General features: G+C 43.5%; 1 protein-coding gene across 2 annotated transcripts in view; it reads right to left on the bottom strand.

The window, feature by feature from the left end:
• Nucleotides 1-21,097, bottom strand: part of Gnal (G protein subunit alpha L) — a 131,351-nt gene that overhangs the window by 38,442 nt on the left and 71,812 nt on the right. For both annotated transcript variants that reach the window (XM_006970063.4, XM_006970064.4), the window contains exon 5: nucleotides 2,246-2,343. In XM_006970063.4, coding sequence (XP_006970125.1) covers nucleotides 2,246-2,343 — 98 coding nt within the window. The remainder of the gene's footprint in view (nucleotides 1-2,245; nucleotides 2,344-21,097) is intronic.

The raw sequence follows: 21,097 nt of genomic DNA, 5'->3' as shown, positions 1-21,097 counted from the left end.
CATGTCTATTAGTGGGAAATTGATTCTGGGCTGCCTCAGTGTACCTCTTTGGGCCAGCGGGTATCAGTCACATACTAGCAAGAATAATACTTATCAAGGAGCCAACTGTATGCCAGGCACTATCCTGAGGGCTTTGGGTATCTAACTTATTTGTCCGACTGCAACTCCACGGGGCTGGGTGCCACTGTTTCGCTTTTTATTTTCTGCTGAAATACTTTGCCCCAAGTCTCATGCAGCTGCCCACTGCCAAACTCGAGTCACTCAAAAAAAGTTATTTTTGCACATTCTACTTGAAGCTACATCATTACTTCGCCACTCCACTGATACAATAGTTAGATTTCCATTTTAAATTCTGCCTGGACAGTAGTGGCGCATGCCTTTAATCCCAGCACTCAGGGGGCAGAGGCAGGAGGATCTCTGTGAGTTTGAGGCCAGCCTGGTCTACAAAGTGAGTTCCTGGATAGTTGGGATACACAGAGAAACCCTGTCTCAAAAACACCTGAACAAAAATAAAAAATTTAAAAAAAATTAAAAAAAAGAAAAAGAAAGAAGAAATTCCTTACGTAACAATGTGTGACAATACCATGTCTCCAAGGACACTAACATGGGAAGACAAAACACATATTGCACACCAACTTCCAGGGCAAACAGATGTGAATTTCACTGCGATCACGAGCTATGCTAGAGATCCCAGCTGCTGCCATTTTCTGCTTTGGCATGTAGGTTAATAGAAGTTATATAATGCAGGTAGACCTCAAACTCATGATCCCCCTGCCTCAACTTTGTAATAACCATAAGGATGACCACATGCTTTAAGAGCCAGGCCTTGGTCACACTTCTGAAAACAATTATTTTATTTTTTCTCATCCAACCACAGCTTTATTGTGAGCTTGACCTTCACAGAGAATGTTCCAGTGACGAGTGTACTTAGAATCAACTCATTAAAATGTTTGAATACGACACTACGGAGCTGGGTTGTTCCAAATCCCAGAATGCTTTTAAACAGGTAACTGATGTCATTATTGGTCATGAAATAAACAGAATGACAGTATGTTTAAACTCGAGTCCCAGGCTACTGTCACCATTTGCTTTTGTATTTCAGGGAGCAAAGTGGTGTGTGTGTGTGTGTGTGTGTGTGTGTGTGTGTGTGTGTGTGTGTGTGTGTGTGTCTTGACACAGGGATTTTTTTACTTTGCAAGGAAACCGACGGCTGCTGTCCTATTACTTGAGAGCCATCAGTGAAGGTATGCATACCATACTCATTTATTCCAAAAGGCTCCAGAGAAGATAGTTTAAGCCTCTTCATGAGGCAAACCACCTGGAATCTATGGGTGAGAGCCAACACTGGTCTGTGCTTGATCTCATACAACATGAAAACATCATTTCCTTGGAACACAAATTTATCGATCCCACAGGAAACAGGAGGATGAGGAAAGTCATCGCTGAATCTCAGTACCCTAATTACAGGGCAGTTGTATGATCAGGGGTATGTGGTCAGCTCTCATTTTTGTGACCTAATCAGTCTGTTTTCATTTTCACTATCTGCCAATCAGAACACATTGAAGTCACTGCTGGTTTAAGCCCAGAAGCATTCCAAGACAGCAGAAAAAGGAGGAAGAAAGAACCTGCCTGAGACCACTATTAGCTTCATTATGCCCAATTCCAAAGTGCACTAGGCTCAGGGAACCAGTAGGAAACAGGCTTTACTTTATTTTAAATTAGGCGTATGTGTGTGTATATCTCCATGCATATGCATGCAAGTGCTTGAGGAGGCCAGCAGATGGCATCAGATCCTCTGGAGCTGGAGTTAACAGGCAGTTGTGAGCTGCCAAGTGCTTACTGGGAACTGAACTCAGGTCTTCTGGAAGAGCAGCCAGTGTTCTTAGCCACTGAACCATCTCTATAGTACTACAAATTTTGATATTAAAAAAATTATTTGGGAAGTCTTGCTTCAAAATTAAAATATAATAATGAGTATCTAGGTACATTATAATTCACAAATGTGCCTTTAAGTCTATGTGGAAATGAAAAACGAAGAAAGAAAAGTCAGGACAAGTGAGTGAGAGGTATTCTGATTCTTCCATGAAACAATGTTACTGAACACACCTCCTTTACAAAGTTAACTTTTGGAGCCAAAAGCCACACTTGTTCCCTGCTTTAGGAAACCTCAGAGCCACGGGGAGGGCAGCCCAGCCAAGAATGCAATCATGCTTCAGGGAGGCCTGTCTTCAGGGGGGCAACTTACTATTGTGCACAGTCAATCAGCTGGTACTCGTTGGATCTCTCAAAGCAGGCCTTCACCCCCTCATCGTCCCACAGCTTCTTCACGTGATCAAAGAACTCCTGGGGTTGGGGAGAGCGACAAGAAAGCACACGTCAGGATACCTTACACAGTGAAAAGTGAAAACTGCCAGGCAGAGGCTGCAAGGAGGGGGAGGAGAATTCTTTTAGTGCGGAAGACCATGCTCTAGCTGCCTGCCCTGTGCACCGATGGTTCAGCATGATGCAAGGCAGGCGACTCGGCTCTCCGCACCCATGCAAGCTACAGAACCTCCCTGCTGCTCACAAAGCTCACCAGAACGAAACCTGTAAGTCGAAAATTAATGCCAGTCATTAATTGTAAAACAAGGACACCACTGTGCAGTTCTTAGCATTCAGTACGTTTGGAAGCTAAGCAGCCACCTTGACCATGGAAGACACGGAGAGTGTAAGGTCCATCTCAGCAGCTGTCTTTTGACTTTTTTTAAAAAAAGATTTATTTATTTATTATGAATACAGTATTCTGCCTGCCCGTATGCCTAAATGCCAGAAGAAGGCACCAGATCTCATTACAGATGGTTGTAAGCCACCATGTGGTTGCTGGGAATTGAACTCAGGACCTCTCGAAGAGCAGCCAGTGCTCTTAACCTCTAAGCCATCTCTCCAGCCCGTCTTTTGACTTTTTAATGTGAGGTAAGAATCGAATGGAGGGCTGGAGAGATGGTTCAGTGGTTAAGAGCATTTGCTGTGTTTTGCAGAGGACCCTGGGTTTGATTCTCAGCATCCAAATGGGAGCTCACAACCATCTATAATTCTAATCCAAGGGGATCCAATGCCCTCTTTTGGCCTACTTGGGCACTAGACACACATGAGGCAAAACACCCATACACATAAAAAATGGACATACCAAAGTAGATAGATTAAATTGGCTCATTAACATACAAAATCTGCCATAGGGTCTCAGGTAGCCCAGCCTAGCCTCGAACATATGATCCTCCTGCTTCAGCCTTCAGTACCATGCCTGCTCAGTGATGGACAGCTTTACTATGAGGGTTTTATTTGCGTGTGTGTGTGTTTAAAGCAAACCATGAGTTAAATACGAACTGTGAGTTTTGGTTCACCCAAGAGTCATAAGGCTACCACGCTCGCCCATTATGGCGGCAGGACCCACTGGAAGAACTTGCCTTACTCTACAGTCACACCACTAGCTCTGAGGTACTTGATCCCTCTCCAGGTGAGTGACTTCACGTCAAACAGATTGGGCTGGGTTTGAATATAGGAACCGTTGACACTATAAAAGTCCACATGGTTTCTATTGGCGGTTTAAGAAGTACCCAGGATGAGTCTAAACCCGGTCAGTACGTGTGAAGGGCAGCAGACCCCTAGCTGGTTTCTTGGGTTAGGAATAGACAACACAAACCAGGGAGGAAAACGCCAGCGGGTGCAGGCTCCTCCTCTCTCTGGGATGCTCTCTCAAGCTTCTCCAGTCCTTGTCAGAGTCCGGAGAGCTGTCCCCACTCCCATGCTGTATAGTGAGTGGGTCGATGTGGTGGTCACAGCAGCTGGTGACAGAAGAGACCCCACACAGGTCAGACCCTGAACTAACTGGGATGAGGCTAGGGGACAGGAAGAGATGAGGCCCCCCTGGAGAGCAGGCCATGGAAAACTCGTCACAGGGACTGGGTCCAGAGGAAGTGCAGAAGTGCTGTGGTGCCCTGCAGGACCTTCTACCAGGTGGCGGGCGGGGAGAGGTAGGCACCCAGATTGGAACTCACTGCTGTCTGGTCACTGACAGCAGGTCAGGTGCCTGCTGGGTGGGGTGGGGGTAACAGGACAGGGTCATGGGTGCTTGTATCATTCAGACCCATGGCCCTCACGATGCCTGTGGGGTACACCCGTGGGCTCCCTCCTGCATCAATATCTGTGTCCCAGCTCTCCAGCTCTATTGGAAAATATTTGGAAATGGACAACTAGGAGAAAGGTGACTGTGACATTTCTTAATTTTTATTTTTATTTATTTATTTAAAAGATTTATTTATTATGTGTACAGTGTTCTGTCTGCATGTATTCCTACATGCCATTAGAGGGCACCAGATCTCATTACAGATGGTTGTGAGCCACCATGTAGTTGCTGGGAGTTGAACTCAGGACCTCTGGAAGAGTAGTCAGTGTTCTTAACCCCTGAGCCATCTCTCCAACCCCTTAATTTTTATTTTTACATTACTGAATGAGAAGCATCTTGAGATCTTTGTGCATTTAAGCAACCAAAATGCACAGATACTTCTGACTCTTCAAAGGGGCTGAGTTGTATTATGTAAGGGAAACATAGCACCACATTTAAAACTACTCTTCAAAACAAGGTTCTAAAGTCTCGAAAGCATACTTTTGTATTCTTTGCATGTAAATGTATGTGTGGTGTGTGCATGTGTGTGTGCACTCATGTTTGCACATGTGGGCATCTGTGTGTGTTCATGTATCCAAGTGCATGTAGACATCTGAGGCTGACGCTGGGGGTCTTCCTTGGTGGCTCCTGGCCTTATTTGTTGAAGCAGGGTCTTTCAAATGAACCCAGAGCTCACTGAAATGGATACTTTGGCTAACCAGCTTTCTCCATCTGGGAGGCCTGTCCTCTGCCTTCTGAGTGCTGGTGTGACGGCTGAGAGCTGAGAGCTGCCATACCTACCTGGCATTTATGTGGGTGTTGGGGATCTGAACTCAGGTTATCACACTTGCCAAGTAAGCACTTTATCTGCTGAGCCATCTCCCCAGGGACCATAACTTTAAGTAAGATTTAAAGTAAAATAAAAAAAAAGTAGTACCTGACCACTGCCCGATGTTTTCACAACCTTTCTCTTCCACTGTCCCCCATGACTTGATATTGATAGTATATTAAAAAATAGCTTGAAATTCTCAGATGATAACCTGTTTTTGTTTCTGCTATCAGATCCTCCCTAACTCTTTTTAAAAAGAAAATAAATGGATGACAACAAGAAACATAAGAATACTATTTCCTATATAATTTCTATGCTAACATACACACCTCACTTCTGGGTTATACACACTTGGGGCATAGTTTCCATTTTGAAGTGCACACTGAAGTAATCTCTCTAATTTCCTGAGACATGGGATGTGCAGGTGGCCCTTGCACACTGGAGGGTGTGGCTGGCCAGCTCTTCCTAGTGGCAGTGGTTCCCAGCCAGCTCTGCTCCCTGCACTTGTGGAACTCGTCACTGGGTAGTGAGAAAATATTACTCCTTATGGTCATTGCATGATATTCTTTCAAAGATGACAAACAGAAAATGCCTCTAGCATTAGTGTCAGGAACCTTACTGCAAAAACAAGTTATTTATGCCTATTATTATTTTTAATTTTCAGACCCTCACTGGATGACACTGGTGATTCCTCCTCCTCTTCTTGAGATACGATCTCATGTAAGCCCACAGTAGCCTTGAATTTACTATGTGGCAAGGGGTGACCTTGACTTGTGTTTCTCAGTCCTCCTGCCTCCAATCTTGAGTGCTGGGATTACAGGCATGTGCCACCTTGCCAGGTTTATGCACTGCTCAGGACTGAATGCCAGGCTTCATGCACACTGGCAAACCATTCTACCAACTAAGTTACAGCTCCCAACCCGCCTCTAGGTGATGTATAATGTTAATATCATGTAGAACTGTGTAAATAGTTGCTATACTGTATCCTTAGGGAGTAAGGACAGAAGAAAGTTTGTGCCTGTTTAGAACCCTCCCAGATTCCCCCTCAAATATTTATGATTCTTGATTGGTTGACTTCTTAGATATAGAATCTATCAATATGGAGAGTCAACTGTAGGTTGATTAACTTACAATTATTGATTGTAAGTTAATCTAAAATTCTACTTAGAAACAGCTTTCAGAATCTATGCTAGGAAACATCCTACCAACCCAAACATCTAAACCACTGAGCAGTCCCAGGGCTACCAAAGACAGTATCAAAAATAACACAGTAAAAGGAGGTCACACCTCACACCCACTGGAGTACATGAAGCCTGGCATTCGGTCCTGTGCAGTGCATAGACCCGGCATGGTGGCACACACCTATAATCTTTGTGCTCCAAGAACATTCTGGGGGGGGGGGTGTCTCAGACACCAGGTCTTTTCTGTGTCTCAAATAATGTATGAAATAGGTGATTCAGCTCCATATTCCAGATGTTACAGCAAGAACCACCGAGTATATTTCATTTTCTTCACATCCACCTAACTGGAAAAAGGCCAAGTCTGAACTCCAAGCTTGCTGGGAGCCCACCTCTCATCCTTTCCTCTGGCCCACAGCAGCTCCCTGGGCCCAGGAAAGCAGTGTGGGCATTGGGGACATCGTGTACACACCTGTCTGTTTTTGCCTATATTATAGGCTTATTATCCTCATTATTCATTTAAAAACAACTTTTGGGGCATATTTTATATGCCACAAACTTCCCCCTTCTATACCATCATGAAGCCACTATCACCTCGGAAGACATTCACCTTCCTTCTGGGTCGGGACCCACCGCTACCCCAGGGCCAGATGACTGCCAACTTCGGCTGTCACTGTGCTTTGCCTTTCCTGAAAATTTCATACAAATGAAATCATATACTGTTTTGTATTTGGCTTCTTTCTCACTTAGCATAATACATTTTAGATCCGCTCACTTTGTTATGCATATTACCAGTGTGTTTTATTAATTTTTTCTTTTTCTTTCTTCCTTTTGCTTGTGACTGAACCCAGGCCTTACATAGGTTAAGAAACTGGTCTACCACTGAGCTACGAGCTACTCCTCTGCCTTTGTTCTTTTACATTGCAGAGCTCTAACCCATTTTATAAGTACCCTATATTTTGTTCATTCACTCACCAGTTGATAGCTATTTGGTTGTTTCTAGTTTAACCTGATTTATTATTATTATTATTATTAATTATTAATTATTACGTGTGTGTGAGTGTGGACATGAGCATACTGGGTGCTGTATGTAGAAGTCAGAGAACACCTTTTGGGGCTGGTTCTCTCCCTCCACTGTGGGTTCTGGGGATCGAACTCAGGTTATTGGGCTTGTGAGGCAAGCACCTTTGTCCACTAAGTCATTCCCTGTGCCATATTTCCAGTTTTAAACAGCTATAAAGAGTGCTGTGTTAGTTTTCCTATGGACTTTGGTTTTTATTTCTCTTAGGTGGGAAGCTTTGCTGGGTTACACAGTCATGGGTGTGTCGCTGTTAAACACTGCCGACTCACTCGGCACAGTGGTATACTGTGGTTCCATTTGCACATGCAGAGGCCAAGTCCAGGCTTTCTAGCTTCCACATCCTCACCAATACCCACTTGATCAGTTTTCTTCTTAATTAAGACCTCACTGTGGTCTTAACTTTCATTTCCTTGAGGATAATGATGTGGGCAATCACTGTCTTGACGATTTCCTCCTTCTTTCTCCCCCTCCCTCCCTGTTTCAGTCTTTGGCTGGCCTAGAACTTGCCATGTAACCCAACCCGGTCTTGAATTCATAATCCTCTTGTCTCGGCCTTCAGAGTGCTTGGATTGCACATGCGCACTGCCACGCCTGGGTTCTTGTATGTCTTTTTGTCTTCTGATTTTTGATTTTTTTTTTTAAAAAAAAAGAGTAAAGGATTTCAAAAAAATGTCTGAAGTTAAAACCTTTCTTGGCTACGGGGTTTATTTATATATTCCCTTGAACTTCAATTTCTTAAGTGTCGGTTGATGACCACAATTTAAAATTTTTGGTGATATTCAATTAATCAGTTTCATTATCTTTTAGGTTTTATGGCTCTCTCTCTCTCTCTCTATTATATCAGAGAAGTCTTTGGATAATTCAAGATTAAATTTCCCCCATGTTTTCTTATAAACGTTATAGTTTTAGTTCATACATTTGCATCTTAACCCACTGAATTCATTTTGGGATGGTATGAAGAAAGGGCCAGTGCTCACTCTTTTCCACGGAATATCAATGTGGAGAAGACTACCCTTTCTCAGCTGAATTACATGATTCTTTTGTTGCACAAATCCTAACTGGTCTTATAATAAAAACCTGGAGCCAGATGTTGGGGTAAATGCTGAAAGACCAGAGAGACAAAGGAACAAGCCACTCCTGTTGATTTCAGTGGAAATGCTTTCAGTTTTTCCCATTTAGCAAGATGTTGGCTGTGGGATTGCTGTATATTATTATTATTATGTATATTATTATTTTTTAAAATTTTTTCAAGACAGGATTCTCTTTGGCACCTGTCCTGGGTCTCACTCTGTAGATCAGGCTGGCCTCAAACTCATAGAGACCCACCTGCCTCTGGGATTAAAGGTGTGTACCACAACCACCCAGCCTATTATGTATATTATGTATGTATGTATATCTCTACTCCTAGCTTGTCTAGGACTTTTATTATGAAGGGATGTTGTATTTTATCAAAAGGCCTCTTCTGCAGTCAACAAAATGGTCACATGGTTTCTGTCTTTGAGTCTAATTATGTGGTGGATTACATTTATTGATTTATATATGTTGAACCATCTCTGCATCTCTGCTAGGGAGCCAACTTGATTATGGAGGATGATCTTTTTAATGTGTTCTCGGATTCACTTTGCAAGTATTTTTATTGAAATTTTTTTGTTCATGATCCTCAGAGCTATTGGCCTAGTATTATCTTTTTTTGTGGTTGTTTTTTGGGTCTGGTTTTGGTATCAGGATAATACTGGTTTTATAAAAATAACTTAAAATATTCCTTTATCTTTCTATTTTGTGGAGTAATTTGAGGAGTATTGATGTTAGTTCTTAGAAGATCTGGTAGAATTCTTCACTGAATCTGTCTTCAATGAATCAGTTGGGGTATTTTTTGTTTTTTGGGTCTGGTTTTGGTATCAGAATAATACTGGATTTATAAAAAGAACTTAAAATATTCCTTCATCTTTCTATTTTGTGGAGTAATTTGAGGAGTATTGAAGTTAGTTCTTAGAAGGTCTGGTAGAATTCTCCACTGAATCTGTCTTCAATGAATCAGTTGGGGTATTTTTAGTCACCATTTCTATCTCATTGGACATCATGAATCTATTGAAATTATTTCATCTTGATTTAGCTTATATATTGATCTAGAAATATATATATCTAGAAATTCATCCATTTCTTTTATAATTTCCTTATATAATTTCTTTTATAATAAAAGGCAGATTTTAAAATTGTGTCCTTATGATTTTCTGAATTTTTCCAGAGTCTGTTGTGATATCTCTCCCATCCTTCTCTAGTATTATTAATTTGTCTTCTCTCTCCATCACAAAAGCTTTGTCAAATATTTCATTTTTGGACATTTTGGGGAGCATACAAATTGGTATCTATATTAGTTTTGTCTTTTATAAGCTTGCTACCTTTACCTATTAGTTTATAAGCTCAGGAGACATTTTTTTTTTTTTAACTGGGACAGAACTGGACTTTTGTGTAGATTGAAAACACAGGAGGATTAAGCCATGAGACCTCTACAGCCTCCATGTTAATCTTCATGGTTTGGGACGCTCTTAGGAGGTCAGAAATTCTAATTATTTTTAAAGATATGTAAAATTCTAACTCGTATTTCCAAATCACCACTTCATCAAATAACTGTGCTAAGCATAGCAGCCTAGTAATCAGCTGTATGGCCCGTAGTGGAGAATTAATTCAATCTACCCTTTGGGGACAGGGACACAACTTTCGATAACTACCCTCCACCTCACACAAAAATAGTTTTTTAGCTTTTGAGATTTTTCACAGTACTCCCACTCCTAAACCTAAAAGACTCCGTAAACCCCAATTCTCTGAGAAAACCGCAAGTGCGGCATGCCGGAGAAATTCAGAACAGAAACTTATTTGTGTGGGATCAGAAATAAAATAATTAAGTATTTTCACCGGGGAAGAGAGACTCCAAGAATCACGACTTTAGTCTTTTCTCTCAGACAATGCACAATGTTACTTGACAGGAATTCTCCTCAGGAAAATCAAGCTGGAGTTATGTAATTCTTCTTGTCCTTGTCCTTCTGAGTCACCCAAGCCTTCCTGTCTGCTGGGGCAGCACAGAGAAAGAAGACCCCTTCTTTGGAGGAATCAAGCAGAATTTAAAGCGAATGTCTAAAGGTAGGTCTACCATATTCCAGCTAACAAGGATGGTAGAATTAGATACACATTTCTTTGGGAAAACTGTAGTGTAAGACATGCTAAGGGTTCTAATAAGGCCCGTCGGATAATATCCATAGTGAGTGCACTGGTATTTTAGTATCTGAGTTCTTGGATTCAAACCCAGGTGGGTGGATTCTATTCATTTATTTATTTATTTATATTAAAAAATTTTATTTATTTTACATATGGACCACATTTTCCCCTCTCTCCTCTCCTTCTGTTGCCTCTTCCACCTCCCACCTGCCCCCCAACCCCCATCCACTCCTCCTTCATCTCCTTTCAGAAAGGGGCAGGCCTCCCATGGGAGTCAACAAAGCATGGCACATCAAGTTGAGGCAGGACCAAGCTCCTCTCCCAGATGGGGGATTCTCAGCTATGACTACTGAAACTCAGTTCCCTCCACTGTCCCAGTGATTATAGCTCAACAGCTCAGTGGTTATAGTATTTCTGAGCCAAGGGTAGTACCGTAGCCAGAACTGAGCAGTGCACGGCTCAAATACAGAGGAGGCCTGGAGGTCTTGAGTGTGTGGGGTGAGAGGTTGAAAGGAGAGGCAAAGGATGAAGTATGTGGGTGACTGTGATGGCGAACCTCTGGAAGGCTGAGGGAGGACAGGGATGACCCACGGGAATCCTTTAGTGGCTCTGGGCACAGGAGGGTGCCAGGAATGTGGCCACACAGATTTGGCAAGATGGCAAGACTTTAATGAGCAGAGAAGCGGCACATGGGGAAAGAGAGGCCACCCGGGTTTGAGGACTTGAGTCTAGAAATATCTACAGGACACATGAGTTCTAGGATGGAGGAGAGAGGCCCAGACTCATGAGCCTTTGAAGGAGGGTGGTATTTGTATTGCCAGCCTGGCTAAGGTAAAAAGGAGTTGGGATGAGGATGGATGGGGGTACTTAAGCATTGTTTTAGCCTCCAGTGATCTACCCTATCTTACTTGAAACCTCTTGGATGACCTGAAGCCTTTGACCTTTCAGGAATATCCTCAAACCAAGGCTTGGCCACTGAGAGCTGTGAAGGGAGTGATGGTGACTCGAAGGAGCAGCAGAAATGGACCAGGAGTCTGCTGCAGGAGCGCTAGAAATGGACCAGGAGTCTGCTGCAGGGAGGCTAGAAATGGACCAGGAGTCTGCTGCAGGGAGGCTATAGAGAATACATGTGGGAACCATGAGATGCTCATGAAGGATTATATACACTGAACCTGCATATCCGCTACCAAGGAGGATATCACAGTGTCCATGGCAATATGCCCCAACTCTGCAGGCTCTGCTCATGCTTCTGAGGTGGTCATACTCAGCTCCATTGTGACCACCAGCTTATACCTGCCAGATGGCTGATGGGGAAGGGCCAGAGGATTAGCAGAGGCATGGGCGGAACCTGAGAGTGACAGTGTGGGTGTGGGCCTAGGGTGACTTCATGTCAACAGCTGTGTGCCTATGTATCCTAAAGTTACCCGATGATATTCTCAGCTGGACAAGACAAAATCATGTTGTGTTTCTGTGGGTCAAGTGTGACCCTGTGGTTCTGTGAAACCAGAAGGTAAGAGTTTCAGAAAATCCGGCTGGAGAGATGGCTCAGAGGTTAAGAGCACTGACTGCTCTTCCAGAGGTCCTGAGTTCAATTCCCAGCAGCCACATGGAGGCTCACAACCATCTGTAATGAGATCTGATGCCCTCTTCTAGTGTGCAGGCATACATACAGACAGAGCACTGTATCCATAATAAATTAAAAAAAAAAAAAGGCATGGAGCAGGAAGGAGAATTCCTAAGTCAGGAGAGGGAGGGAACCCCACATTTGTTCTGTCTTAAAAAAAAAGAAGAAAGAAAAAAAAAAAAAAAGAGTTTCAGAAAATCCACACATTGCCCTGAATGCAGGGATCAGGGGATTCAAATTACTACAAGTATATAGAAGAACATCCTTCTTAGGCAATCACCTACTAGTTTGTGGTGCTATATAATATCTGGTATTTGATATCTATAACTCGATTCTACAATCAAATTATATTTGATTTGATATCTGTAATATAATATCTGATATTTGACCCCTGTGAAAGGGTTGTTTGAACCCCAAAGGGTTCATGACCCACAGGTTGAGAACTGCTGATGTAGAATGAAACGAAACGCGACAGGACCATGCGGGGGCAGGGACATGTCCAGCTGCGTTACAGTTTGAACATGGCATGGCTTCCCTTGCAGGCTCATGTGCCGATAGTGCCATTGAGAGGTGGTTGGATCAGAGCCCTAACTTCATCAATGGCCCACTGATGAGTTTATATGAGCGTGCTATTAGAGGTGGGCCTGGTTGGTGGTCACTGTGGACCTGACTCGGAAGAGTACACCTTCCTTGTTCCTTCTTCCTCTACCCCCGTCTTTGCTTTCTGGCTGCTGCACAGTGAACAGCTTCGTTCTGCTAGGCCCTCCTGCGACCAAGATGTTCTACCTCACTACAGGTCTTGTACTAGTTACTTTTTTTTTTTTTTGTTCCCTTGACACGAGCTAGGGTCATCTGGAGAGAGAGAACCTCAATTGAGAACATGCCTCCATTAGATTAGGCAAGGCTGTGGGGGTATTTTCTTGATTAATGATCGATGTGGAGGACCCAGCCCACTGTGGGCAGTGCCACCCCTGGGCAGGTAGTTCCGGGTTGTATAACGAGGCAAGCTGAGCAAGCCACAGAGAATAAGCTAGTAGACAGCTTTGCTTCATGGTGCCTGCCTCTGCTCTTGCTTGGTTCCTTCCCTGACTTCTCTCAGTGATGGACTGTGACTGGGGCATGCAAACCAAATCAATCCTTTCTTCCTCAAGTTGCTTTTGCTCAAGGTGTTTATCACAGCAAGAGAAAGTGAGATGCCCAGGACAGGCCCATAGCAATGTAGCCAGCTAGCCACGGGCTAAAATGTCTGTGACTGTGAACCCAAATAAACCTTTCTTCCCCAAATTTTGCAGCAGAGACCATAAAGGTAGTGGGTATAAGATAGAATTCAACCTTATCATCAAGAATAAAGCAAAGCACCATGGGTAATGAGTGAGACACACAACTTCTTTTTATACAGTTCAGGTATTATAAGAACAACCTAAAAGAATCCCCTGGCTCTCCACAACAGAAGAGGCCACATAAATAGAATGGCTGTCTACTACTTGCTTGTCAGTCTACCAGGAACAAATAATTGAAGGCATCTGAGAAGTTACAGGAAGCAGAACTATTTATCTTGTCATGCTTATCTGAAATTATGTGTTCTTTTTTTTTTTTTTTTGGTTTTTCGAGACAGGGTTTCTCTGTGTAGCTTTGCGCCTTTCCTGGAGCTCACTTGGTAGCCCAGGCTGGCCTCGAACTCACAGAGATCCGCCTGCCTCTGCCTCCCAAGTGCTGGGATTAAAGGCGTGCGCCACCACGCCCGGCTAAATTATGTGTTCTTATAACAAGGAAAATGTCCTTGAATATTCAGGGAAACAGGTGATCAAGTTGACATCTGAAAAAACTAGAAGTCTGTATGACAGCTGCATAATGCACTGATCATTGCCTGGGACCATTCTGGTTTGGGTATCCGTTCCTCACTTGGGAAATATCACTTAGTTCTCTGATCCCAAAGCATCTTTCTCAGAGAATATGATTCTCACAGATGGGGGGAGAGGCAGTCATGACAACCTTACTTGGACATCTGATGGGTACCATACTCCATGTTCTCAGGGCTGAATTGATGGGATGCACCTGCTTTGCCTGAGGTCTCTGCATCTTAGGTCTCATTTTCTTCCCAGGGGCTCACACTGAACCATGATATCATCCTGGGTTTTTTCTTCCACACCCCACCGAACCCATCTGTCTAAGGCTCATCTGAAACTATCCAGTTTTGAGTCTCTCACTGGTTCCAACCACTAGTGTCTCCGACCTAGATGGCCACATTTGCCTCTTGGTGTCTTTACCTCTCTTCTGGCCAGTTGAGAGCATCCTCTGAGTCAGCAGCTAGGATGAGGCTTTTAAGGCATGGATCAGCTCAGGTCATTTTGCCTCTAAGTTCTCACAGGGGCCTTATTCATTTAGGGTTCCCACAATGCTCTGCAAGACCCTCCTTCTACCTGCTCCATCACTTCTTCCATACCATCATCATTCTTCTCCGCTCTAGCCAACCAACCTTATGTTCCCTGAGCCCCAGGGTTGCAGTACTGTCTTTCCCATGGACCCCTGACTTGCTAACCGTGTCCCCTCCTTCACCACCTATTATGATTGTTTTAATGACAACCTGCCAAACATTAGCATCACCTCAATAGGGAGCCCCACTTGAATAGTGTCCTGATCACTGTGACTGACATGGAAAGGCCCACTCTGGCTGTGGGAAGCACCTTCTGGTAGCCATCCAGATACAAAGCGTGTGATAGATAGAACTTTGAAGTTTGCTCTTTGGCCCTTCCCTCCTGTGGACCAGTTAAGCTGCCCTGTTGCTGCTGCCACTGATCCGGATGTTGACAGCAGGACCAGCATTTCCAAGAATTCACATTCCAAGAATTCACAGCTCTCCGGGGATCTTTTGGGCTACTGGTGCTAGATTGGGACTGCTGAGGCATCCAGCCCTGTGGACTGAGCCACACCTGGGTGTCGAGCTGCCCCACAGTGACAGAAATCCATTGTGGAACTACTCCAACTGCCGAGAGATTCAGCTTCAAGGACCGAGCAACTACTTGGGGCTCAGCTCAGCTCTCAGGTGTGATTCTGCTGGTGTTTATATTTTAGAACTGACCTAGTAAGTTCTTAAGTGCATACACATATGTACATGGCTCGTGCACTCTCTCTCTCTTTCTCCCTCTCCCTCTCCCCCTCCCCCTCCCCCCCTCTCCCTTTTGTTCGGTTCCTTTAGAGAGCCCTGACTAACACACTATCTCCTTTACAGTGTACATTCCCTGACCACCCTCTTGCACAGGGCTTTGTTTGGAAGTGCCTTCTCTAACTCTGTCCTACTTCGTGTACCCTTTAACCTCCCCACAAAAGCTCTGTGCAATTAAGCTTAAATGCCACACAAACTACTTGTTAAAACCGTGAATGGATGGGAAGCTGGTTTGGATCTGCAGATGTTTTGTGTTTGACATCTATAGATATGTTCATCCTAGTTCAACCCAAACCAAACCAACCCAAACCAACCCAACCCAACCCAACCCAACCCAACCCAACCCAACCCAAACCAAACCAAACCAAACCAAACCAATCCAAACCAAACAAAAAAACCCACCATAAAACTATATGGAAAATAGTACTAACTACGTGCGGGTGGTTTATTTGATACATAAGACAGGTTGCAAACCTGCTTGGGGCTAGCCGTGACCCTATTATACCATCGTGCCATTGTGCCATTGCAAAAACCCAAACACCGACCTAATTTCTCATTGTAGAAATAATATGACATTCACGTTTAAGACTGTTTTTTGTTTTTGTTTGTTTTTTGTTTTTTAAGACAGGGTTTCTCTGTGTCGCTTTGCTCCTTTCCTGGAACTCACTCTGTAGCCCAGGGTGGCCTCGAACTCACAGAAATCCACCTGGCTCTGCCTCCCGAGTGCTGGGATTAAAGGTATGTGCCACCACCGCCTGGCTCATGGTTAAGATTGACCATGTTTGCAAGCCCGGTGCTCAGGGCACTGAGACAGGAGCGTGCGCTTGAGACCAACCTAGGCTACATCATGAGTCTTAGGCCATTTTGGGCAAGAGTGCTGCTAAGGCTAGAAGTGTTGTCTGCTCTTATAAATGGCCTCGGGGTGGGGGAGGGGGGGCTGGAACCCTACACTACAGAACTACAGGCAATGAGTACTAAGAGCAGAAGAAATAGCTTTCTCCAGAGAAGAGCACACCAATTGGTTGTCCAATACCGAATGGACATCCCTGCGAACATACACACAGATAACATCATACAGATTGAGCAGGTTGTATTTAGAAATATAACTGTGTATACATATATGCATGCAATAACAATTAATAAAAAAGAGGCCATGAGTCTGAAGGGAGCAAGGGGGGGTACATGGCAGGGTTTGGAGTGGGGGAAGGAGAAATATGATTACATTATAATCTTCGAAAACAAAAAACAAAAACCCTGTACTTGGAGGGGAAAAAAACGGAGATGAAGCAACCTCGTGGGAATAAATGAATTCTGTGTCTGGGGGACCAGGTGTGGGACCTTGGGACTCATTAGTTTGAGGCTTAATTTCCAAAGGCGTTGTTAAGAAAGTGTATTCTTTTGAAACAGTTAAGCAACTTAAATGCTGGAAGCTTATGATTCTCCATCTGTATTTGGCTGTAAATATTATAAAACGTTGATAAATAAGAGAAAAGTGTCTCTCCTATCCACCAAGGCATTCAGTAACCATCACAGTGATATCTCAAGCGTGTAGTTCTGCAGGTGACAAATGTCGGTCCACCATTACCTATGTTTATGCTGTAAATATAAACACAATTCCTGTATGGTTCAGGGGCTGGATGGGGGGTGGATTTTACCCAGGGCCACGTGCTTATTAGGTAAGTTCTTTACTGGGAGCCACTCACTCCAGCCCATTAAGGATAAAAGAAGACAGGAAGCAGTTCAATAGCAGTTTCTCTAAAGGCATGGGGAGGAGAGCCCTGGAGCAATGGCTCCACAGTGAGGGGCACTTGCTGCTTTTACAAGAGACACGGGTTTTGTTTCCAGCTCCCACAAGGTGGCTCCCAAACATCTGTAACTCCAGTTCCAGGGGACTCCAATGCCCTTTTCTGGCCTCCATGGGCAAACAAGTGGCGCCTAGATACACATGCCAGCAAAACACCCATACAAAGAAAAATTGAAATTAAAAAAGTAAAAACATTCAAAGGCACAGGGAGGAAAGAGAATTACCAGGATAGAGCAGAGATCCTGTTTGGCTAAGACTATGTTGGTCTGTGTCTTCGTCAACCATAAAATGGAACCTCTGCCTCATGTAATTAGTGAGAAGGGCATTGTATCCTGGGAAGGACTTTTAGGGATTCAGAGACTGCAACACTAAGCAAAGATCATGAATATTATGGGGGTACTTGTCATGCTAGCTGCTAGCTGGAGGAGACTAGGTTTGGTTATCTCTATCACAGGGAAGTGCTTGCTTGGATATGTTTGCTGTAAAGAGACAGTTGGTTCATTTACTGTAGTGCTTGCTCACGGCAGTCTGGTGTGATGTGTGAGAAGAGCTTCTGTTTCTCCATAATTACATTGTTTTGTTTTGATTTTTGAGACAGGGTTTCTCTATAATATAGCTTAGACTGTCCTGAACTGTCCCAAACTATCCTAAAATATAGACCAGGCTAGCCTTGAACTCACAGAGATCCACCTTGCTTCTACCCCCTGAGTGCCGGGGTTAAAGGTGTGTGCCACCACTCCAGGCTCTCCCCAACTGTAGATGACCCCAGGTCGCTGGCATTTTAGAATGACTGTGAATGCTTAGTTTTGTATTTCTCCCCATGGGTCTGTGAAAAAAATGAAACCATAATGGATTCTGGTGGACTCCTCCATCTCCTTTTGTGGTACTGAAAATGAAACCTAGGGTCTCACACATCACACAGCTGCAGATATGCTCCACCAAGAAGCCCCAGGTTCACTCAGAAACTCAACAGGAAGATGTTTCTTTGATAATACTGTCCCCCACCCCCCAAAAAAGAATTTGAAGTAATTAAGTGTGGTCATGCTTGTCAATGGCAACTGATATATGATGATGGTTGCCCTGGTCCCATAAGCTAACATTGCTAGTGACACTGTGGTTACATCTTGGTTTGTCTAAGTATATTTTATGATGTTCATGTGACAAAGAAAACACCTAATGACCACTTTCTTGGGAACGTATCTTCACCCTCAAGTGACATAGGATTCGAATTCCAGGGTTTAAACTGTGTACCAGAAATAAAACATTAATTTTTCCCCCCTGAACACCAAGAGTCAATCTAAAAACCATATAACAACCAAGCATGGCAGTACAAGCCTAGCACTCAGGTAGAAAGAGGAGGACCTTTGAGAGTTCCGGGCCAGTGTGTGTGTGTGCTATATAGCGGATTCCAGGCCAGCCAGGGCTGCACAGTAGGACCTTATCTCAGAACAAAACAGAAACAACTGCAAACAACAACAAAACATGCCCAAATTCAACACAACAATCCATCGTCATCTTGCATCTCTCCACGCCATGGTCGAGGATGCAGACACGAGATCAAGCCAGTATCAGCCTCATTTGCCATCCTGCTGCTCACTAGGGTGTGGCCAAGGGTCTTGACAGGATGACCAAGGCTCCAAACAGGCTTGTGATTCACAAAAACATGTGTAAGGAGGTCAGAGATAAACTCTCATTGTGGCACCCATATTATTTCAAATACAAAGCTTTTATTACATCTGCCCTTTTGCCACGTTTGGAACCCTATAACAGAAGAACTTGGTGAAATTCCTCTACAAATAACTTCGTTTTGTTTCATCAAACAAAGAATTAGGCCAGCGTTTTTTCCCAGTGAAAATAACAAATATTGTTGGATGCCTGTTTATGTATGTCTCTAGAAATATTTTTATTTTTTTTAATTGTGTGTATTTTAAAATGAAGTTGAGATTCAGAAAATACAAAATTAACCAGTGGAAAACATATAGCTCCATGGCATTGGTGTGTTCATGGTGTGGTCACGGTTTCTCTTTCATTCAGTTTTATCAGTCCAGAAGAAAACCTGTGCCCACTCTCCGGGTTCCCTCTTCCTTCCAACAGGTGACAATCATTGCCTGGCTTCCCATTTCCATGGATCTGCCCAACCTTGATATTTCATATAAATAGAATCACAACATGTGGCCTTTGTACCTCACTTCCCTCAGTGAACACAGTTTGAAGGTTTGTTCACACTGTGGCCTGTGGGTGCGTATCATTCCTTTTTCATGGCTAGTGCTAGCTCATTATGTATGCATGTTACATGTTTATCTTCTCATTCATTAATGGACATTTGCTTTATTTTGTATCCTTTGTCTGCTGCGAAAACTTCTGACTACAGAATACTGTGGAGAGTCGCTAGCAAGAGTAATGTAAGAATAATTTGATTTTCTGCTTTCAAAGACTTTGGACTTGCTAGCGGATAGGGTACTGCTGCCACACTGTCCCTGTGAAGGGACCACCACAGTGTTCCTAGTGTCGGCACCGTTTACACCCTGGCCCATCAGCAGCATGGGAGTGCGGCAGTTTCTCTGGAGCCCCACCAACAGTGTTTTGTTGTTGTTGCTATGGGAATCCTATCAGGCATGGTCACATTGGTTCCCTAAGAAAACATGTGATGCTGAGAATCTCCTCATGCACTTATTCTCCAGCTCTGCATCTTCTTGGGGAAACGTTTATTCTAGACCTTTCTTGTCTTTTTGTTGAAGTGTAAATCCTTATAATTCTGAACATTAGACCCATATGACACACGTTCTGTGAAGAGTCCCCCATTCTGTGGAGTGTCCTTTTGTTTTCTTGGTCATGTCACCCATGTATGAGGATTTTACATTTAGATGAACTTTGACTTATCGATTCTTGCTTGTGGCAAGCCTTAAGTGTATGTCCGGGAAAGCACAACCAGATCTAAAGCTGTAAGGAGTTATCCCTGTGGTTTCTTCTAAGAGTTTTACAGCTTTAGCTCTTATATTTAGGTAATCGATTTTGAGTTGACTATGTAGGGTATCATTATATACATAATTTAGAGTCAACTCAATCGAGGTTATTTCTCAGATTCACACAGATTGGAAACTGACACATTTTTCAAGTCTGTGAACACACATTCTATTTAGGAATTCTGGACCACCTCCCATTCTACAAACAGAATACAAGGAATCCCACAGTAGAGTTCTATCACCACGTCCCTGGGCTAGCAATGTGTCAAGACATTTGAAAAGAAGGATTTTCTTTTCTCTCCCATCGTGTTATCAGTGCCCAACTCTTCCTAATAACTGGCTAATCATTCACCAGGTGCCCATTGAACTCAAGTTCTGGAAGAGCTGGGGATGTTGTGATGAATGAGAAAGAGAGAACTGTATCTTCAAGGAGTCTGTACTTTGCAGAGCATGTTTTCATCAACTAGGCGGAGTGCTGGGGAGATGGAACACGGGAAGAAATCACAATTGTGTTCTCAAGGACTTAAGTGAATAGAGTCCATGGCCAAGATAGAGCAAACAAACAGGAAATGATACATGGTATCACGTAGTGTCAGGACAACCTAAGCCATGGTGCCATTCACAAAACCAAAGGAAGCCACATTAAAGGGATCCAGGACAGACTGGGGATGTCTCCAGAGGAGATGACTTGACCCCAAAGAATAAGCAGGAAATGAAAACTGTAACAGTTATTATGAAAGTGATAGTCACCACTGAAAAGACCAGCTTCCCAGGGCAGAGCAAATATAAACTCCTAAGTCATGAGGGCTGATTGATGACTGAACCAGGCAGGAAGGAGGCCCTGAGACTTCTCTATATTCTTAGAAAAGCCAGTTGCTTCCAGGGGAACAGAAATCCTGGCAAGTGTTTTATGGCTGTAGCGCTCTAGTTCAGGTGATGGCCCCAGGCTAACCCCACTATTCTCCAACACTAATTCTTACCCGAATAGACTATATGTGAGGTGATTTTTTATTATGAAATTAGTATTTATTGCAGAGTTGGTTATACGGCTGTCTTTGTCTTATTTCTGAAAGTGTTTATGATGTTTTACAGGGAAAAACA

Source organism: Peromyscus maniculatus, chromosome 19, assembly GCF_049852395.1.
Source record: "Peromyscus maniculatus bairdii isolate BWxNUB_F1_BW_parent chromosome 19, HU_Pman_BW_mat_3.1, whole genome shotgun sequence".
Lineage (NCBI taxonomy): Eukaryota > Metazoa > Chordata > Mammalia > Rodentia > Cricetidae > Peromyscus > Peromyscus maniculatus.
Note: the sequence above shows the minus strand (reverse complement) of the source record. Positions and strands in the feature narration are given on the sequence as shown.